The sequence below is a fragment of the Rhyacophila brunnea genome, unplaced genomic scaffold, assembly GCF_057557595.1.
Source record: "Rhyacophila brunnea isolate RB1 unplaced genomic scaffold, BYU_Rbru_1.0 scaffold_6, whole genome shotgun sequence".
Lineage (NCBI taxonomy): Eukaryota > Metazoa > Arthropoda > Insecta > Trichoptera > Rhyacophilidae > Rhyacophila > Rhyacophila brunnea.
In genome coordinates, this window is record NW_028233276.1 from 2,516,992 (window position 1) to 2,536,762 (window position 19,771).

A 19,771-nucleotide genomic window follows, 5' to 3' on the forward strand; every position below is an offset into this window, starting at 1 on the left:
TTTAATTCACATTATTATTGATTAATTGCATCACAGCGACAGACAGGTGTGGTCTCCGATATCGTTCTCCATGATTCAGTTTTGTATAGCTACTTGTACATGCCATAACATTGAGTCTATACTCTAGCTAGAGAATACGTCTTTCTAGTCCAGCCCCTAAAGTTATGGTTTTCCTCTAGCTTTATCAAGGTTACTTAATATGAACATACATCATTTAAAAGCATCTAATATATATACCCACTAGGAAAAAAAAAATACTACGACACCCGACTTGCACCTGTAACCACTGAATTCGCACTAATGTGCTCTAACCAATTTAGCTATAGACAGCCTACTTAATTATGACGTATTTAACTATTAGTTCTTACATGAAATATTTATCAAATTGCACTAATGTTGGCTATATTATATTGTATGTGTTCAATATAATATAGAATGTTAACCCAGCTACTGATTAGCGAGCCGTAACCGATCCAGATACTGTAACTGTACTTGAACTCTAGATGCAAAATAATTATTTATTAGGCTCGCGAACTAGTTATTTGGCGTCCATACTGGTTACTGTATCTGCAGCGGTCACAGTTCGAGTGCTTAAAGTCAGACAACATTATCTACAAAAAAGTTTTTTTTTTTTTGAGATAACGTTATTTTACATTTATGGCTACATTATAGTCAAACAACGTTATGTCAATCTTTTCTAATTTCTTATTAAATCGTCAGTAAAGTTTAACGCTAACTACATAAGTAACCCTTGTTTTCATATATTTTTTTAAACTATCCCTATAAATTTTAACATCATCATTAGCAAGATAAATGTACAATACACAAAAAATTATAAAATATTAACATTAGGTTTTAAATAAACATTTCCCTTGTTGAGTTACAAGAATCTAAAATAACGATTTTTGGCTCTCCTGTAAAGTTGCACTTTTGTAGATAGTGTTGTTTGACACTAAGCCCTCGAGTTACAGCTCGCTAATTAGTACCCGACATTACATTCTCAAATATTGTGATTATTCGTTGAATAAAAGAAATAGTTTATTAAGTTAGGTATCTAATTTATTTTATTTTAACATTTCATTCAAGGTAACCCAATAACTACGAGTAGCACTACTATCGGAACTCGCCGTTTAATACCACGACTGGACTTTTAATATTAAGTCTTCGATAATAAAATTACAATAATTGATAATCCTTCTTGAATATAAACATAAATTGGCTAACTATTCGTAGGTAACCTAAAAATCTAAGTAAAAATATAATTATTATAATCATGGAGAAAATACATCATTTATTTCAAAATATTCCTGCTTGTAAATAAGTATGTACTTAATCGCATTCGAAGTAATAAATTGTGTAAAACAGAGGCGTAATCAGGATTAATTTGACCAATTATGTGTAAAGTGTGTACTTTACCAGTTTATCATGATGTGAGAATTATTATGATATTTTAATAATAATCAGTCACGCTCTTTGCAATTGAGCACCCATTAACTGCTATGTCTTCAATTATTATAATTGGGATTACTTTAACACTAAAATTACGGATTAAAAATATAATTTATTATGTAAACCGTTCAGATTTTTTCTCATTGATCGAATCCATTCATGGAAGTCATTTCATTCATAGTCTTATCATTCACATTACCCAACATCTGTTACTCTAAGCCTGAGAAATATACCTACCTACCTACACAGGAATACTACCTTTTGCTACATATTTACGCATTGACAATAGTAACAAATCTATATTGAAAACAATAATCTAGTATTGAGTGTAGTTATGCAGAAAGCATTAATAGTGCCTGTAAACATGCATGGATTTACTTGCACCAATGGTGTGTATTTTAAACTATCGCAATAATAACTATTTACACGGACAAGTGCTGACTTTTTCGCCAATCGTATTATTCAAGCGTAAGCAAGACGCTAGGTTGTCATTTTAGGGTACTATTTTACAGGTCGTGAAAATCGGTTAACATCAAAATGAGTCTCTGCGCGGTGTAGTTCATTTTTTTTACCGACAGGTTCGCTACTATCGATCTACTGCGCAGACGCAGATATTTCACGGTCCAATTGTCGCTTGAAAATTTAGAAGCTTCTGAACTTTTTTGATTCATCCATGCAATCTTGCAATTAGTACGATAATACGTATTTACACGTACATTTTTTGTTATAGCCGCGATAATGCGTACTGTCAGCAGTAAATTCATGCACGTGTAAACGGGGTCCTTATAAGGCTACAATTTAGAAGAAAAATGCTCATTTCACGCACACTGGTTCATTTCACATGTGAATTTTGCTCTACAAATTAATAAAAAAATCAATAATTGACAAATATGCTACCTTTGATTTACAGAAAACGATCACACAAGGTACACTAAAAATATAATAATAGCATAAATTACATTCATCTTCTTAAAATACCGGTATTCAATATGAAATACCGAAATACCAGTATTGGTATTTTCATTCGATATTGTAATCCCTTGTGCAGGCCCATATTTATTATGATCTTATCGGGATCGGACATGGTCAAACAATTCTATGTATTAGAATTAGATGGTGTGTAGTTATAAATTCCTGCGGGTCTATTCTATACAAAGGCGACTATCGACCGCTAACGTGCTGACGTGATAATGTGTTAGTATTTGTTACATACATTTTATATTGAAATATTATTATAATTGTAATTGTATTGTAATCAGTTAATCAGTCGAAACTGTCTCTCTCTCGCTCTCTCACTATAGCTCACGCTCTAAATTTTAGCACAGGCAGGAGGCATGCCGTTAAAATATATCATTGATTGCAACAAATTAATGCCGGCTAATTATAATTGTTACAATACGTGTTAGTAATTTGATACAAACATACCCTAGTTAGCGGTTTTAGCGGACGAAAACAGCCTTTTGTATAGAATAGACCCGCTGATCACAACTAACATTCTATTTATATGTTTATTTCTCTGTTTGTGTTTTGTATAAATTGGATGATTTCAGCATTATTTAATACACTCAGTTTATCATTGATTTTTTTTTCCTTTTTAAATGGTAAACTTTCTGTAAATTATTTAAAATTGCATGTTTTGTAATTTAGTCAGTGGATATCCATAGTGTCACTACAATATAGCACTTCACTACGTACGAGTATTAACAATGTTTCGGAGTTATTTCTACGCCATTTTACTATACATATTTTTTGTGCTAAACTGTTGTCTATTAAAAATACGTTACAGTGACAAGTAGCACTTCTGTACCCCATTTTGTTGCCTAAGTGTCAAGTATTTTTTGTGTTGTTAGTTAAATCGTTTGCTAAAGACGTTTATTAGTTTTTTTTTCTTAGCCTCTGGGCATTGTTCAGTTAGAGGTTTATCATTGAATGGGTGGGTACACGTACATACAGTACTCATCTTTCATCTTCATAATGTGTGCGATAATAACTTAACTATTCACACGCAAATGTAATATGTGTAATGTTGTATGTCTTTATCTATGATTTTTTTACATTATTTAACATTATTGGCACTCTTTTAAACCTTATACATCAGGGTTGGCGATTTTATGTACGCGTGCCAAAATTTTCCAAATATCATTTTTCGACTGTCTGACGTGCCGAGCAGTTTTTCACGGAGAAAAGAATGGTTTTTAAGAATTCTATTTTAAAAAAAATGATGATATTCTAGATATCACTCACAGAACATAGCATATAAATATAACTTACGCACTTTTTCAGTTACGCCATACATTTTGGTCCACCAATTTCGAAGCTGTCTGCCAGTATTACTATTATAAGCTCTACCAAGTTTTTGTTTCTTACTCAGTACAGCCATTGTTGTGCATAGAAATGAAATTTTTTGTTGCTGCATTACTTATTGGCCATCCATGGACTGAAACCGTATGCGGTTTCGAACCGTGTGCGATACTAAGCTTATCTTTTCTGTTCATGGAAATATATTTTCACAAAGTATATTATAAGCATCTGATCGTATCCATTTATACCATACACTTACACTTACAAATTTAGTAAAAATATATTTTCATGAACAAAAATAATAAGTTTAGTAGGGATCACGGATCTAAACCGCATACGGTTTCAGTCCATGGATGGCCTCTTAGTATGTTTTTTTACGCACAAATTGACAGCAGAATTAATCCAATCACATGAGGCATTCTCTCGCTACAGTGGTCTCAAGTATAAATCGAACAAAATCAAAGGTTCGCGACGCGGCTTCTCCCGCCGCCTGATGAGGTTAATGCGATAATATATGATTTTAAAATTTCATAGTATAATATTTTATTCATGTTTATTATTTTATCATCACCTTTTATACATATTTGTCTCTATTTATCTATAACGCACGAGAGAAAATATATGTGAATGCGTAGGAAAGAGCGAGATGGGATAATACGTATTTAAAAAAATATAGTGAAAGAATGTAACGTATGTCTTGTCAACGCACATTCTAAATTTGAAATATGAATAGCTATAAGTTCATGAAACTAAATGATTAGTTTATTTTAACCGGGTCGGGGAAAATAAAATAATAGGATACTCTCATAATAGTTTGATAGATGTGGCTTAGTTCTACATCAATAATATTGACAGGTGGCACTGCAACCTAGTAATTATTTTAGTAGTTAATATTGCTTAAATGCTGATAAAAAAATAACATATAGGTACATTTTTATACACCTGACAAATATTTAAAATCATTATGACAGGTTCACATACTAGTATTTAAATACATTTTGTGGTTTGGGAACAATGACGCTATTATTTTTTAACGATATTATTGCCATGTGAACCTCTTTTATAAAATAAATACAATGTTAATGCAGTGTAGCCAGATCAAAGTGTAGGTATATTTTAAAATACACGTAAATAGATATAAAAAATCTATAACCATTATTAAAAATAGATAAATAACCTCCACATTATGTATATTATTACATTTTAACAAGTATTTAATAAAAACTATCTGACAAGTAATTTTTTACATTAAATGTATTATTTTATTCAATAAAAATATTTTTTTTATGACAAAAAAATTGCAATTGACATGGCAGGCAACACCTGTTTATGTTTATATTATTATGTTGTACGTTGTGTTCATATGTTTAATGTTAAGATCCGGGTTACATAATTACCTATTGTTATAATTGCTTATTAAGTTTTAACAAGATAAAAAATAATTATATTTTTTTGATACTTTACCTGCTGCTTACATATTAACTTAGCGTAGCAAGAGTGAAACAATTTACGTGTCTTGTTATTAAAATATGTTTATATACTCTGTCTATACCCAAGCAAATAATATCGAGTATCTTATCATAGAGTGATTTTAATTATTTGTCTCGAGTAAAATCATTCTTCAAATACACGCGACCAGGGAACTCAGAAATAATGGGAACTGAAATACACAACGGGTAAGGCGATAGCAGGTAACCGACTCGAGTAAGGAAGAATCCGGGTTAAACTTACACACGTGTTAAGAATACGTTTTACGTCGAATACTAAAAACTGCTCTCGGTTTATGCATTTACGCTCATTTAATGTGGTGTATTACACACACTATTGCACGTGCATAATGCGTGCTTCATTTTCGTAGGACACTCACACATTCAAAAGCCTGCTTCACCATGCGGCTTATTGAATATTGCCTATCGGTATTCTATTTATTATCTGTTCTGTGCACGCGACGATTCACGTCGCCAACATAGCGTTTTTCTTGCCTTTTAAATAGGCATCTAGCTTGTAAAATTTCCATCTGGCGTGTGGCATTAAATTTAGCATTTTTAGACACCGCACACAGCTTAAAACTCTTCGTAATAAAGCTAGAATATTACACCAGATACATAATATATAGAGAGATACCGTGGGTGCGTCTGTATATTGTATCTTGCGCAGCGTTACAGAAAGCTAAATCAAGACAAATAATATATTTATATACACCTTATAATTAAAAACACTAAATACTACATCCAAAATTACGACTAAATTTCTTACCTACATTTATTTTATATTTTATTACCTGTTGTCTTAGTTGTAAAATTCTTAATTCTTTTTTAATCCTTCTTTTTGTAAAATCGATGTTTATTTATAATAATGGTAACACATTTTTTTAATGTTAGTTTTTTTCAATTTTGAAAAAATCTAGCATTTTATTCTGGCATCTAGCTTATTCTCTTAGCCTATCTATTCCGGCATATTTTTGTGAATACCAGTTAGCAGCACTGGTGAGGATGGTACTGTCGAACAAGATCTTCTAGTCAACGTGTTAAAACTGTGAACTAATAAGCCCCTTTTACTTTTAACCGCACTTCGACTGCAACGACTTCCGGTTAACAACGAGTTGTCCACGTGTTAAAACTGTGAACTAACAAGCCCCATCCTATTAAGTTAATCGCATTTCGACTCCAGCGACTTCCGGTTATTGCCTAGATCTTCCTGTCGGACAGTACCCTAATAATTATTGGAAGACGATACGAATGAAATAAACAGATGATACTAATGAGGTATTTTTCTTTTATTACAGAATCACCAGCCGCAACATGAAGCGTGGGTCAGCAGTGACGTTGGCCTTGGCGTGCGTTCTTTGCGCAACGTCCCTAACGACATACACACAGGCAGCCGCCCACCAAAGACTGGCACGATCGCCGGGAAACTACCATCATGAGTCATCGTTCGGGTCCAATTACGAGAAGTCTTTCTCTTCGGGATTCGGCGCTGGTGACCAACAAGCCTTCGCGTCAGAACCAGTCGTGAAAACCAAAGCATCTTATAAAGGGTGTAATTCTGCCTCAGGATGCGCTGGCGTGACTTTAGAAGACGGAAAAGTCACTCATCAGTTCGGAGACCCAACAGCCATAGGATTGGGAGGTACTAATCCAGCGGCATTAAGTCCTGAAGAGCTTCATAAGAAGTTCGCGCTGCAAGCTGCTGATATTAACGCGGCTTTCGGTGGAAATATTCCAGCTAATGGACCCTTCTGGTGGGCAGCTCAAGACTCCCCATTCAGAGATGCTCATGCTACTTATGAAAAATGGGTTAAGGCTAATGGATTTGGTAATCCACCATTTACGTCTCCTTGCGGCACCAATACCTGTCCGTTTGGAAGCACTTTTGGAAATAAGGGATCTGAAGGAGGAATTAATAACAATATTGATATTGCATCAAATCCTTTATTAAATGGTCAATTCGCATCAGGATTTACTGGAGCCTCAAGTGGTTTCGCTGGTACCTCAAATAGCTTTGGTAGCTCAGGCAGCAAAGTTGATATCTCTAAGAATCCATTTTTGAATGGTAACATCAAAGTTCCAGCATTCATCAAGCCAGGAGCAACTGGATCATCTTCTGGATATCAAACCTCTTTTGCATCACAGTCTGGATTTGGTGGAACCAGTGGATCTGGAGGAATCAATATCGATGCCAATCCATTCTTAAATGGTCAGATCTCTGGTCAAACGACAGGCTGCGCTGGCGGCAAAGCCGGATCATGCTCTCAATCAACATATGTTGGAAGTAACACTGGCTCTCAGCACACAGGATCATTCTCTGCAACTGGCCCATCGAGTATTTCATCAACAGGCTTTGGAAGCAACAGCTTCACAAGTGGACAAGGCGGCAAACCTGGTAGTGTAGGAAATACAGTTCAGTTATCAACTTCTACAAATTGTGGAGGCGCATCAGGAACCCCATGCAATAAGCCACAAGGCCAGATCACAACAACTGGTTTCGGTCAGCAAAGTCAAGTGACCACTTCCGGATTTGGAAATTCTGGTGCCGGATGCTCTGGACCTTTCTGTGGACTCGATCAACAAACTCAGCAAGGATTCCCCACTCAGCAACCAACAAAGCCCAAGTATCCTGGCCAGCAGCCCATCCCAAATAGGCCTCCCGTACAACCAATTCCAAATAGGCCACCAGTACAGCCAATTCCCAATCGTCCACCAGTGCAACCGATCCCCAACAAGCCTCCTACTAACCTCCCTCATCCACCAGGCGCGACCGCAGGAGGGTTCAGAGGAGAGACTACCGGCTCCGCAGGAGAGCTTACTGTTACATGCACTGGACAAGGAAACATTTGCGTGGATAAAAGCATTTGTGTGAACGGATACGTCAATGAATATGGAGAGAATATTCTTCAAGCTAGAGGAGGGGTGAGTCCAATATTATATTTTCCCAAATAATAAATATTAAGTCAGTTCCACCATTTCCTATAATTACTATAACCCAGTGGCGAAGGGTGGAGGTAAGCTATTCAGATCCAACATAAATAGGTCACAATAAACTTTGTCAGTCATACGTATTTGTCTTCATTGAACTAGACTACAATTTACAGATGATTTTGGTTAGTTTGTAAAATTCAATTATACCCTGCGAAACCCAAGCCATAATAGATAATAGTCAAAAATGTTCATTTATCTATAAAATATCTTAAATTATGCTATTAAATCATACATAATTTTGGATATATTATAAATAGAATAATATTTTTTATCTGGTTCAGGCAGGGGGAATGAATTAAAAAAAACTAACCAACATCATGTGTACTATGTAATATGTAAACTAATAATTAGAAATGAAAAAATGTACACTATTCTGTCGGATCATCCATAGCATACCAAAACTATTGTGGTTTGGCTTAAGCAGGGTTTAATTATTTTTTAAAAACTAACCAACACCATCTGTAAATAATTGTAGTCTTAGTTCAATAAAATAAATACGTATGACTGATAAAGTTTAGCGTGCACTATTTATGTCGGCTATTAACAGCCCACCTCCACCCTTCGCCATTGCAGTGAACCACTCTAAAGTACACTACAAGCCTAAATGACTGTTTGTAGAGCTAAATATCCGTCAGTCCTATAAACGTTCTGATCAAGCGATGTCCCGATATTATTATAAAGAATTACACGAGCTGTTTAAGAGGCCATCCATAGAACTGAAACCGTATGCGGTTTAGATCCGTGTGCCATATGATTTTTGTTCATGAAAATATATTTTCACTAAATTTGTAAGTGTAAGTGTATAGTATAAACGGATACGATCAGATGCTTATAATATACTTTGTGGAAATATATTTCCATGACCAGAAAAAATAAGCTAAGTATAAGCAACCGCATACGGTTTCAGTCCATGGATGGCCTATAAATGACTCATACCAACAATCTTCCCTTATCGATGACAGTTTGAATCGTTTTCTTGAGTTGTGGGCAGAATAGAACAATTTCTATGCTAGCCTGACATGACTCGATATTAAAATTTCTTCTTCTGATGGCCCGATTCTTCATTCGGATAATAATGTAGCATTATTGAATAAGGCATGTTTTCATTTTTCAAACGTGCCTCTTGACATCCAAATTAATTATTGTGATGTTGATCTCATGGTCTAAGTTTTAGTATTGTCAATAATAATGGTTCTATGACCAAACCTCACAATCTACCAGGTGCGCATTTCAGTAAGTTATAAATTACAAAAGCATACAAATATTCTGTTTAAGTGTTATTAGTTTTATTTAGTAGTTTCTCATTTTCTTACTGAAAATGCGTAATATTATTTTTTTTTGTTTTCCTGTTTCTATTCGCTAATAGTTAATTTGTTTAAGAGCCAAAGGCGATGTGTAAATTAATTTTAAATGACATCTTCGCGAACTCATCTTACACGCGCCGCTGAAAAAAAAAACTTAAAATCGTTAAACAAAATAGTAACACAATATCTATGTGTGTCAAATCAGCTTTTTTCTAAATTGTCTATTATTAGATAAATCAATACAGCAGTAGGTAAATATCAAATAATAATAATTGAAGAAATAATTAATTTACGGTCATATTTTATATGTTTTGTCAAAAATAAATTCTTAATTCAGAAAATAAAAACGTTTTTATAATAGTTCATCAATGATTCATTAATCTTATAGTACTAGAAAACAAAGTAAATGAATGACCTGCAACTAAAATACATTCAAATTCTAACGGATTTAAGTTTTGTACTATTCCATTTGAGTCTGCATAGTGCCTGAAGATGCCGAAAGGTGAAACCCGGGTAGCAAAAAAACTACTCAATTAGATTAAGTACAAAACTTAAATCTATTAGAATTCAAATTCCATCAAGCACCTTCGGTCGATAGTAGTAATATTAAAATATATTCAATTAAAAGCATTTATGTAGTGATTATTATATAATTAATTTACTTGTTGACTATCCATAATATAGTAAGAAATGCTATCATTAATCGTGCATAAAAAAGCAATACAATATAATATTATGAACCAGTATATTTTATTTAAGTATAGAATAATTTATTCTGTTGTTGGCCAGTGAAAACTATATTCAATGCGTTTGTACGTGCACACCCAAATTTTTTGGAAAATGAACATGAAAATTTGATTTTATTTGTAATTTTGCCTTATTTGTAAGATTATAAAATATAAATGGCCGACTTTAGGAAGTTTCCGTTTATCTTAGCAATGCTATCTATGACAGTGCAAATCCACACACATAAAGCATACAATAAAGAGGGAATATTGTAGGGGCATGGAACAATAATAATTGAAGTTCTATTAAACTAGTCTTATAATAACGTCGTATTATGTATCTACCAATCTATACCTACTCTAGTATTGGAAGCCACTTTCACGTAAGATATTATTATGTATTTAATTAAATATTTCGTCTGAATATCGACAACTATTTTTAATTTTGTAATTATTTACATATTTCAACATTTAAATCAATTTTATTTTAATAAGAAACAATTACATAACAAAAAATACCAGTATCTTAATATATAATAGCATATTAAATTACAGAAGTGAATAATTTTTTAGTCATAATTATTAAACATTGGCAAATATTATTATTAGTAGTTGTATGTAGCATTAGTTAGTAGTCGTGTTGTGCAATTCTGGGATCAAACTTTAACTTTTTTAAAAATTTAAATATTGTGTTTTTATTTGATATTATAGAATTACTTCAGATTAAAAAAAATCTTTTTCATTTAATCGGCTTTACAGACCGATATAGATCCTCTCCGCCGTCTAAAATAGGTTTCTTTTATCTAAAATAGTCTCGTATCGTCTAAAATAGGTTAATTTTACGAGAAATGCAATTTGTTAGTAGCTTAGTCATCCGTGTCCGGCAATTTGTACGTATACAGTTTGCTATATCACACTTCCCCGTGAAATGTTGTATCGGTAATATATGGTCGTATATTAAAGACTGTCTTATGGTACTAAGATAAAATTCATGTCTAAATAAAACACGGTTCTTGTCGGTTTACAGGAAGCCAGCAGCAAACAAATTTTGAAAATAGCTGATATACTGGATTATTTTTTAGGTTAGATTGGTTAGATTATGTTAGATTGGTTAGGTTAGGTTTTCATTCTTGAATTCATGAATATTGTCAAAATCGGCTATAAAAATGCTCCACTAACAACGCGTATTTTTTTCACCTCAGCAAGAAAGCTCATGGCGAACTGTGCTACGGTGAAATGTAATACGTACAATTTACATGTAACCTTAGTCATCTAGTAAACCGGTTTGGTTAGGTGAATTTTTCAGATATCCAAACCCGCGATCCATGGCTTCAGAATCAAACGCTTTAGAAAAAAATTCCAAAATTAACTATTACAATTTTTTAAAGAAGAGAGATTATAATAATATACAGCAAAGTAGAATGTCGGGTAGTAAAGACCTAAACCAATTGATAAAATTAGACGATTATCACTGAGAACAAAATAAATTCAGTAGTAACTGATCGCAATTCAAAAAAGATTTGTTTCTTTTACAATCTACCTGAATATATTGACGAATTAACCGGTACCGCGAATCAATAATAGAGGTGATCACAATTAGTAATAATGCGACGCAAATTTTGTGCGAATTGTCGTTTTCCAGAATTCGCATGTCTGACGGTAATAATTTTTCTTTGCACATTGAATAAAACAGAAAAAAATGCCTACCACCTCATCGGATTGCTCTTGTCGTGGTTTTTAAACACACAAAACTTACGACTTCGAATCCTTTCGTGATGAGATCATCTGCCTCAAGAAGCGGATACAAATCGAAATCGATAATGATAGAAAATAACATGATCGTTGATCGATTCACAAATTATTTATTTGCAATTCATTAATTTACTTAATTACTATGACTCAAAAATCAATATACCAAAGTAACGTAACTATTCGGTGTATTGCAATGCCTCAGTATTATCAAATAGTTATTGTAACTTTTTCTTGTGTAACATCTAGTCAAATTGCCTTCTTAAAAGCAATATTATCGACCACATAAAGGATTAATAAGATAGAAATAGGAAAGCCAGTTGCCATCGACGGTTACATGTAAGTTGTACGAATGCAGTTCATCGTGGGCACTTATTCGTGCGCCGCAGTACGTGAAACATGAGTTCGTATAACATTTTATCAAATGACGAGTTCTTCGTTGAACATTTCATCGTGGAATACATGTGTACGTATCTTACAAAATGCGTCGATAGTTTGAAAATAGTACTGTTCCAATTAGATTAACCCTAACCAAACCTAACCTAGTAAAGACATCTCCACATGTTGTAGCATACGTACAAATATACTCAACGGTTAAATGTTCAATGAAGAACTCGTCATTTGATTAAATATTACACGAACTCATGTTTCACGTACTGTGGCGCACGAATAAGTGTCCTGCGGTGAACTGTTTACGTACAAATTTTCGGATACGGCCATGGACAGGGCTCTAAATGACCGGAGCGCCGTTTCGGTTCGTGAAATCGATAAAGTTATTGCTCCGCCTTGTATAAAAATAATTTGACCGTCTGAGCTAGATATGCAATCTAACACACTTATTTTCATAAAATTTGATAACTATGTTAATATCTTCAGAAAATTGTCGAGTGCTCCGGTTCGTAAACTAATCCATTTCGAGCGCTGGCCATAGACCAAGACTTTGACGGCAGATTTATGACTTAGACGCCATCCATATAAGTACTGAAACTGCATATGGATTTGAACCGTGTTCCAAACTAAACTTGTGTTTTCTGTTCATGGAAATATATTGTCACTAAATACATATGCGTATACTTAGAAGGTATATAAACGGATATATGTGTCGCTAAATTTCAAAACCCACTATAACACTATTTTGAAATAATTAAGATATATATATCGTTGGATTCGTTATTAAACCGCATGAAAATTTTATAGCCTCTTTCAAAATCCGCTACGATTAACTGTCATTTATGAAACAAAATCAATGTGTCTATCAAATCCCGTTATAACACTACTGAAACATTCAAAAACCTTTTTAGTTCAAAAAGTTTTTATTGATTTTTATTGACACTTATATTTTAAACGAAAATAATATATCCGTCGTCAAAAATCTTGAAAAAACATAGTTAAGTTTGAAAGCCACTGAAATATACGATAAATGCTAATTAAATCATCTTATGAGGATTTCATCGAATCCATTCCAAAAATCTTGGCATTGAAATTATAATGTTCTGTAATAATATTTACACGGAGACGCGAACGTACTAATATGTCGTCGAAATTTACCTTTCTTGCGAATAATCCTGCGTTTCTTGTTTGCAGCGACAATTATTTTTATTTATTTTTTTATAATAGGTGGTTAGAAGATCTGGTCGTGACCTTTTGGCAGGATATCTGGCGGCCGATCATGTCATAAAAAGTATTTTTTTTAATAGTTCGCGATAGAAGAATGCGTAAAAATGATAAATAAAATTCGACTCTGCATGCATCCATGAAAGACCAATAAATTTAATTTCTATTCATGAATACTCGTCTAAAATATGCTAAGCGTCAATTGAAATAATTATATGACATCAAAGAAAACTATGAAAATAGAGGCTTTATAATTTAAAGAATATTGAGTTAAAACGCTGTAAGTGACAATTTGTAAGATACCCTGATAGCAATTTATTTGAAATATAATTGTTGAAAGACCATTGGCATTTACTGTCCGATTTTTATGATTTTGGATCATGCTGAGGATGGATTTATAGCCCAAAATAACTGTCAATATAAATTACTTAAATCCATTAGAATTAAAATTCAAATTCCATCAAGAACCTTCGGTCTATAGAATTAATCGATAGTATAAACAATAATTGTTGATATTATTATTATATTTCAAATAAATTGCTATCAAGCGATCTTATTAATTGCCACTTACAACGTTTTAACTCAACAATCTTAAATTATAAGGCTCTATCTTCATAGTTTTAATTAATTAATTAATTAAATATCATATAATTGTTAAATACCCTGATTTAAAATAATTCTAATGGAGTTCTACTACGTATACGCCAGGTTTGTTGATAACGAAAATGTGTGTGTGTTATTACTTTCAATCAGAGAACAGAGTAATATATATTGGCTATATCCTGATGCAGTACATTTTGACGCAGGGTTTTGAATGTGTGAGTGTCCTACGAAAATAAACCAAGCATTATAGACGTGCAATAGTGTGTGTTAACCTTCAATACACCAATATTAAATGAACGTCAGTACATAAACCGAGAGCACTTGTGACGTATTCTTGACACGTGAAGTTTATCCCATATTCTTCAACACCGAGATCGCTTGCCTGCTTCTCCACACCTGTCGAGTATTTTAGTTCCCATTATTTCTGAGTTCCCTGCTTTCAATAGAGAATAAGTCATTAAGTTTATGTTTGAAATATAATCAAAATTACGGTGGACATTCCTCATAAATCCAGTGTGTCATATTAAGTTCGACTTTGCTAAAAAAGATAGATTGTGCACTTAAAGCCAATCAACTTGTTTAGTCTGTTTACAACAGAAATCTGAAATTCTTAAAAACAAAACTCCATAAACATCAATCAAGTGGGTAAAAAATCTTAATTGTGTTTTCCCGAAAGTATTCTTTTCGGACACACGATACACTGGCTCTCAATTATTACAAATATATTTTTGCATTTCTGTCAAATCCTATTAAAATAGACACATAAATTAAGATACACGTCGATTAAAATTGAAATAATATGGAAAACAATCAAATTAATTATCATTTTAAAATAATACAGTAATTATTTAATCAAGATCAATAATTCATTAGTGCTCTCTGCAAGTTTTTTTTAATTTCTTTGCAATAAAATTAAAAAGGTAATAAAAATTCAAATCGTATGGCCAGTTGTATGATCTCACGTTTTTGATATAATAAAAAAAATTGATATTATAACTATCTGTTATTCTTTTTTTTCTTATTAGTCGTGTTAGGTCTTGACTACGACACTCTTTTTCCATTTTCTTTACCTTGTAAGATGTCGTTTAATTTTCAATTAAGTTGATAATCCTCATGTGAAAATATCTTATTTTTGGTTTACTTTTCCAAAATCCTACACGTCTTCTTATTGCTATGACTGTGTCTGCCTCTCTTATATGATTCGAAGTCTATAGAGAGTTTTTTATATGCAGTTCTAGAAACTGCTCCAGCAAGGCTATTCAACATATCACTTAACTGAAAGTTACTTTTTAACATGGCCGCTCATGACACACAACACCGCCGTATCCGGAAATTTGTACGTAAACAGTTCACCGCAGGACACTTATTAGTGCGCCGCAGTACGTGAAACATATTGTGTTCGTGTAACATTTAATCAAATGACGAGTTCTTCGTTGAACATTTCACCGTGTGGAGTATATTTGTACGTATGCTACAACATGTGGCAAATTTTATGAGATGTCTTTACTAGGTTAGGTTAGGGTTAATCTAATTGGAACAGTATTATTTTTAAACTATCGCCACATTTTCTAAGATACGTACAAATGTATTCCACGGTGAAATGTTCAACGAAGAACTCGTCATTTGATAAAATGTTATACGAACTCATGTTTCACGTACTGCGGCGTACGAATAAGTGTCCCACGATGAACTGCATACGCACAACTTACAGGTAACCGTTAACCTTGAGCTGTTAAATGTCATAAAGTAGTTCTGCTACATATTTTTAACACTGTCATACTTGATTCCAAATGCATATGCATCTGGTGAATGGCTTCCTTTCAAAATCTGATTGAAATAATACTATTTTTACCACTGAATGTATGAAGTTTTTGCATTTTCACGACTCCATCCCTAGGGTGCGATCTACTAAGATGCCTGATATTATCTAACTGTATCTATCTGGTACTGTACTGTACCACTAATTGATTAAAAAATCAATTAAGCCCTGCTTTACCCTATCGATAATAGTTTTAGTATATTTTTGGAGATACGACAAAATTGTGCACACTCTTTCATGCATAATTATCTGTTTTCGTTGGATTAAGAATACATATTATTACACATATTGTTGGTTCATTTTTTTTAAAATTCATTAAACCCTGCCTAAACCAACTATAATAGATAAAAATATTATTCGATCTATAAAATATCCAGTTATGTATGAATTAATTGTATAATTTTAGATTTTTTATAGATAGACGAGTATTTTTTGACTATTATCTATTATTGCTTGGTTTTCGCAAGGTTTAATTGAATTTTAAAAACTAGCCAACACCATCTGTAAATAATTGTAGTCTTATTTATTTCAATGAAAACAAATACGTATGACTGACAAAGTTTAATGTCCACTATTTATGGCGGATCTTAACAGCTTACTTCCATCCTTCGCCACTGAATATATATATATATATATATATATATATATAGTATCAATACAAATTAAAATTATATTAAAAGAGTAGTAAATAAAAAATGGTGAAGGTTAGGTTCTCGAATTGATTGAATAAATAAGAGGAAGATTTATATATTTTCTTTTATTTCGCATCTTACAATGTGTGAAGGTCGGCTGATGTATTGAGTTTTGACACAGTATTATTGATTTTTTACACAAAAAAATGTTCTCAAAATATTATGATTTCTTTTATAATAGAGCTCCGTCATTATAATAGCAGTCGTTTAAAATACTATTGAATAGATATTTTTATATTGTGCTCGGCAACGGAAATCCTTACCAATGGCCTCCGATCCTTTACGTAGTTCAATGGCGAAGGCTCCACACTATCAGAATATTTAAACTTAAAGCCTGCTTTCTAAAAAATTGACTGAAGATACTATAAATTAAAAAAAAAAAAAACAGACCCATCTGTCGTCCGAATCTTCAAGTAGTGAATTTAGAATTCGAATCAAATGTAAAAAATATGCGACTGCGCAACCATTCCTCAACTATTGTATTTATACGATTATTTTATTAGGAATTCAGATTTATTCAGCCCCGTCTACAGAAATATATAAAATACCGTAGGCTTGAAATACGAAGCCTTAAACATTTGGGCATTACAGAATTGTTTATGACTGCAGCTTTGTCCAAAATAATTAATAATAAGATAATATTTATGGCGGTCAATCTAAAAATAAAAATTTATTTTATCAAGGTTAATGATTTTTGATGTGTATAAATGCTTAGCAAAATACATGATTTAAACTCATCGCTCAATTTTATATCAACAGTGAGCTCTTAGAATTTCATCGAATTAGTGTGTCGTTATCATTAGTGTGTACTAATTCAGCAGAAGTAATATCATATCATCTTCTTTTTTCCGTAAGTATATCTAACAGGTGTGCTCTTTTTCTCCAATCTCCACAGCCTATCTATTTCCAAAAGTCACCCTTCGCAACCGTCAGCAATACGACTGGGTTGGTGTTAATCTTCAGTGTTGGTTTATTAGTCAAATCTCAAAGTATAATTACATGGTATATAAGAGAATCAAGTAAAGGAGAGTTCTATCCATTTTGAAAGTAGAGCTGAATTAATTTTGTCCGAAATGAATGGTCCGAGTAGAATGATATTCGAATCATTTACAATGTTATAAATATGAAATACATATTAAGTCATATTATAGGTGCTTATTTTGTGTGACGGGTTTTATGTGTGTAGGAAAACTGCTAGATAGAGTAGATAAGTACGAAAATAGAGTAGAGACGGGAGTTATGAATATATATTATTATCATAGTTATAATAATATTTTTTTTCTAACAAGTTTGTAATTACGTTTAGTTTTCACAGCAATAATTATTTAGATGGAGAAATCAAAAATAATCTCTGGTTCATTATTTGACAGCAGTCATTGTGAATTGTATAGAAATGGTTCATAAATCCCTAACAAACATGTCATTGGTGTATTATTATATTAAATTGTATAATGATAGTTTAAAAATCACTGAATTTAGGAATTTTAATGAAACATGTGTTTGATTTAGCGGTTGTCAGATTGGAATTTATTATTTGGAAATATCTCACATAGTTTCTCTAAGTATGCACACTAGAGATGGCCACAATTAATCGTATTTTATTTTTATAACCATATTCGGTTAACACAAATGAGATACAATTAATTAGGAAACATCTGCATATTACAATATTGTTATTTTATTTTAATCACGCATATTTTCCTTCAAAAATTCGTTTTGAATTCAACAATTAATTAAAACGTGGTCCCAAAATAGTTTTCGAGGATGACAATCGTAAATACCTACCTATACGCAACTAACTAATAATGGTACGTTCTTCGAATATTTGTATAGTACTCGTATTATAGCGCCTATATACGTGAATGTTTTTACTTGCACCAATGGCATGTATTTTAAACTATCGCGATAATAACTGTTTACACGTAAAAGTGCTGACTGTCTCTCCAATCTCATTCTTCAAGCATAAGAGAGACGATATGTTTTCATCATGGTGCTATTTCACAAAATCAGACAGATTCAGACAGGTACAGACAAGTTCGTAGATAATCTGTAGACGCCAAAATATTCTGTGTGTTGTAGTTCATATTTCTTCCGGCAGATTCAACACTATCGTGTTACTGTGTATGCGCACCGCCATGCAAGTACCAATTTATTGCGTAAAAATTCAGAAGCTTCTGAACATTTTTGATACACGCATGCAATCTTGCAACTTGCAAACGATACAACGTGTTTACGCGTGCATTTTCTTGTTATGGCCACGATAATATGTACTGTCAGCAATAAATCCGTGCACGTGTAGACGGGGTATTACACCCATGGCCCCCACAGGGGGGGCTGACAGGGCTCTAGCCAGGGGGGCCGGGCTAAGGAGGGGCTTGGCGTGGCGAGTCGACCAGATAAATGAGATAAACACACATCACAAATTTGCTTTAATAGCAAAAAAAGTCGCCTGCGCTATTTTCCTTCCATAATATTATTATTTTAAATTATGTAGTTGCACGATATAATTTTTAATTGTGTATCGATACTCGACAACTTCATAATTCAAATATACAAAAAACACTAAATATGCACATTAATTTTGCCGCGTACACCATTTGGAATACACTACTGTAGAGCGTCACACTGCCTTTATCCTTAGCGATAGGTAGGAGGGCCCGCCAAAGATCGTAGCCTGGGGGCCCGCTTCAGGATATGGGGCCCATGATTACACCATAATAACAAATACATAAAAGTAGGTATTTAAATATTAATCATAAGATGTCGTTATCAATACTCAGTAGATAGAATATTGAGTATGCACCAAAATTGCGCTAATTTACCTTTACTAAATGAATAATGGATAATTACATTCACTTAATCATACATAAGTGAATAAAAATGTTTCTGAAGCATCATTTTTTACGAGATGTTGATATTACTTATATTTATGCATTTTGTATAAAAGAAAAGTGTTTGTCAATATTCAAGATCACATATGTACACAACTAAATGAGGCATATATTATCAAAAACCGATAAGTTCACAATAATGGTAA

The 19,771-nt window shown here is 32.9% G+C and overlaps 1 protein-coding gene across 1 annotated transcript in view; it reads left to right on the forward strand.

Moving 5' to 3' along the window:
• The window catches only part of LOC147065095 (uncharacterized), a 106,238-nt gene that overhangs the window by 42,795 nt on the left and 43,672 nt on the right, over window positions 1-19,771 (forward strand). The window contains exon 2 of the mRNA XM_085957109.1: window positions 6,536-8,159. Coding sequence (XP_085813235.1) covers window positions 6,552-8,159 — 1,608 coding nt within the window. The 5' untranslated portion in view covers window positions 6,536-6,551. The remainder of the gene's footprint in view (window positions 1-6,535; window positions 8,160-19,771) is intronic.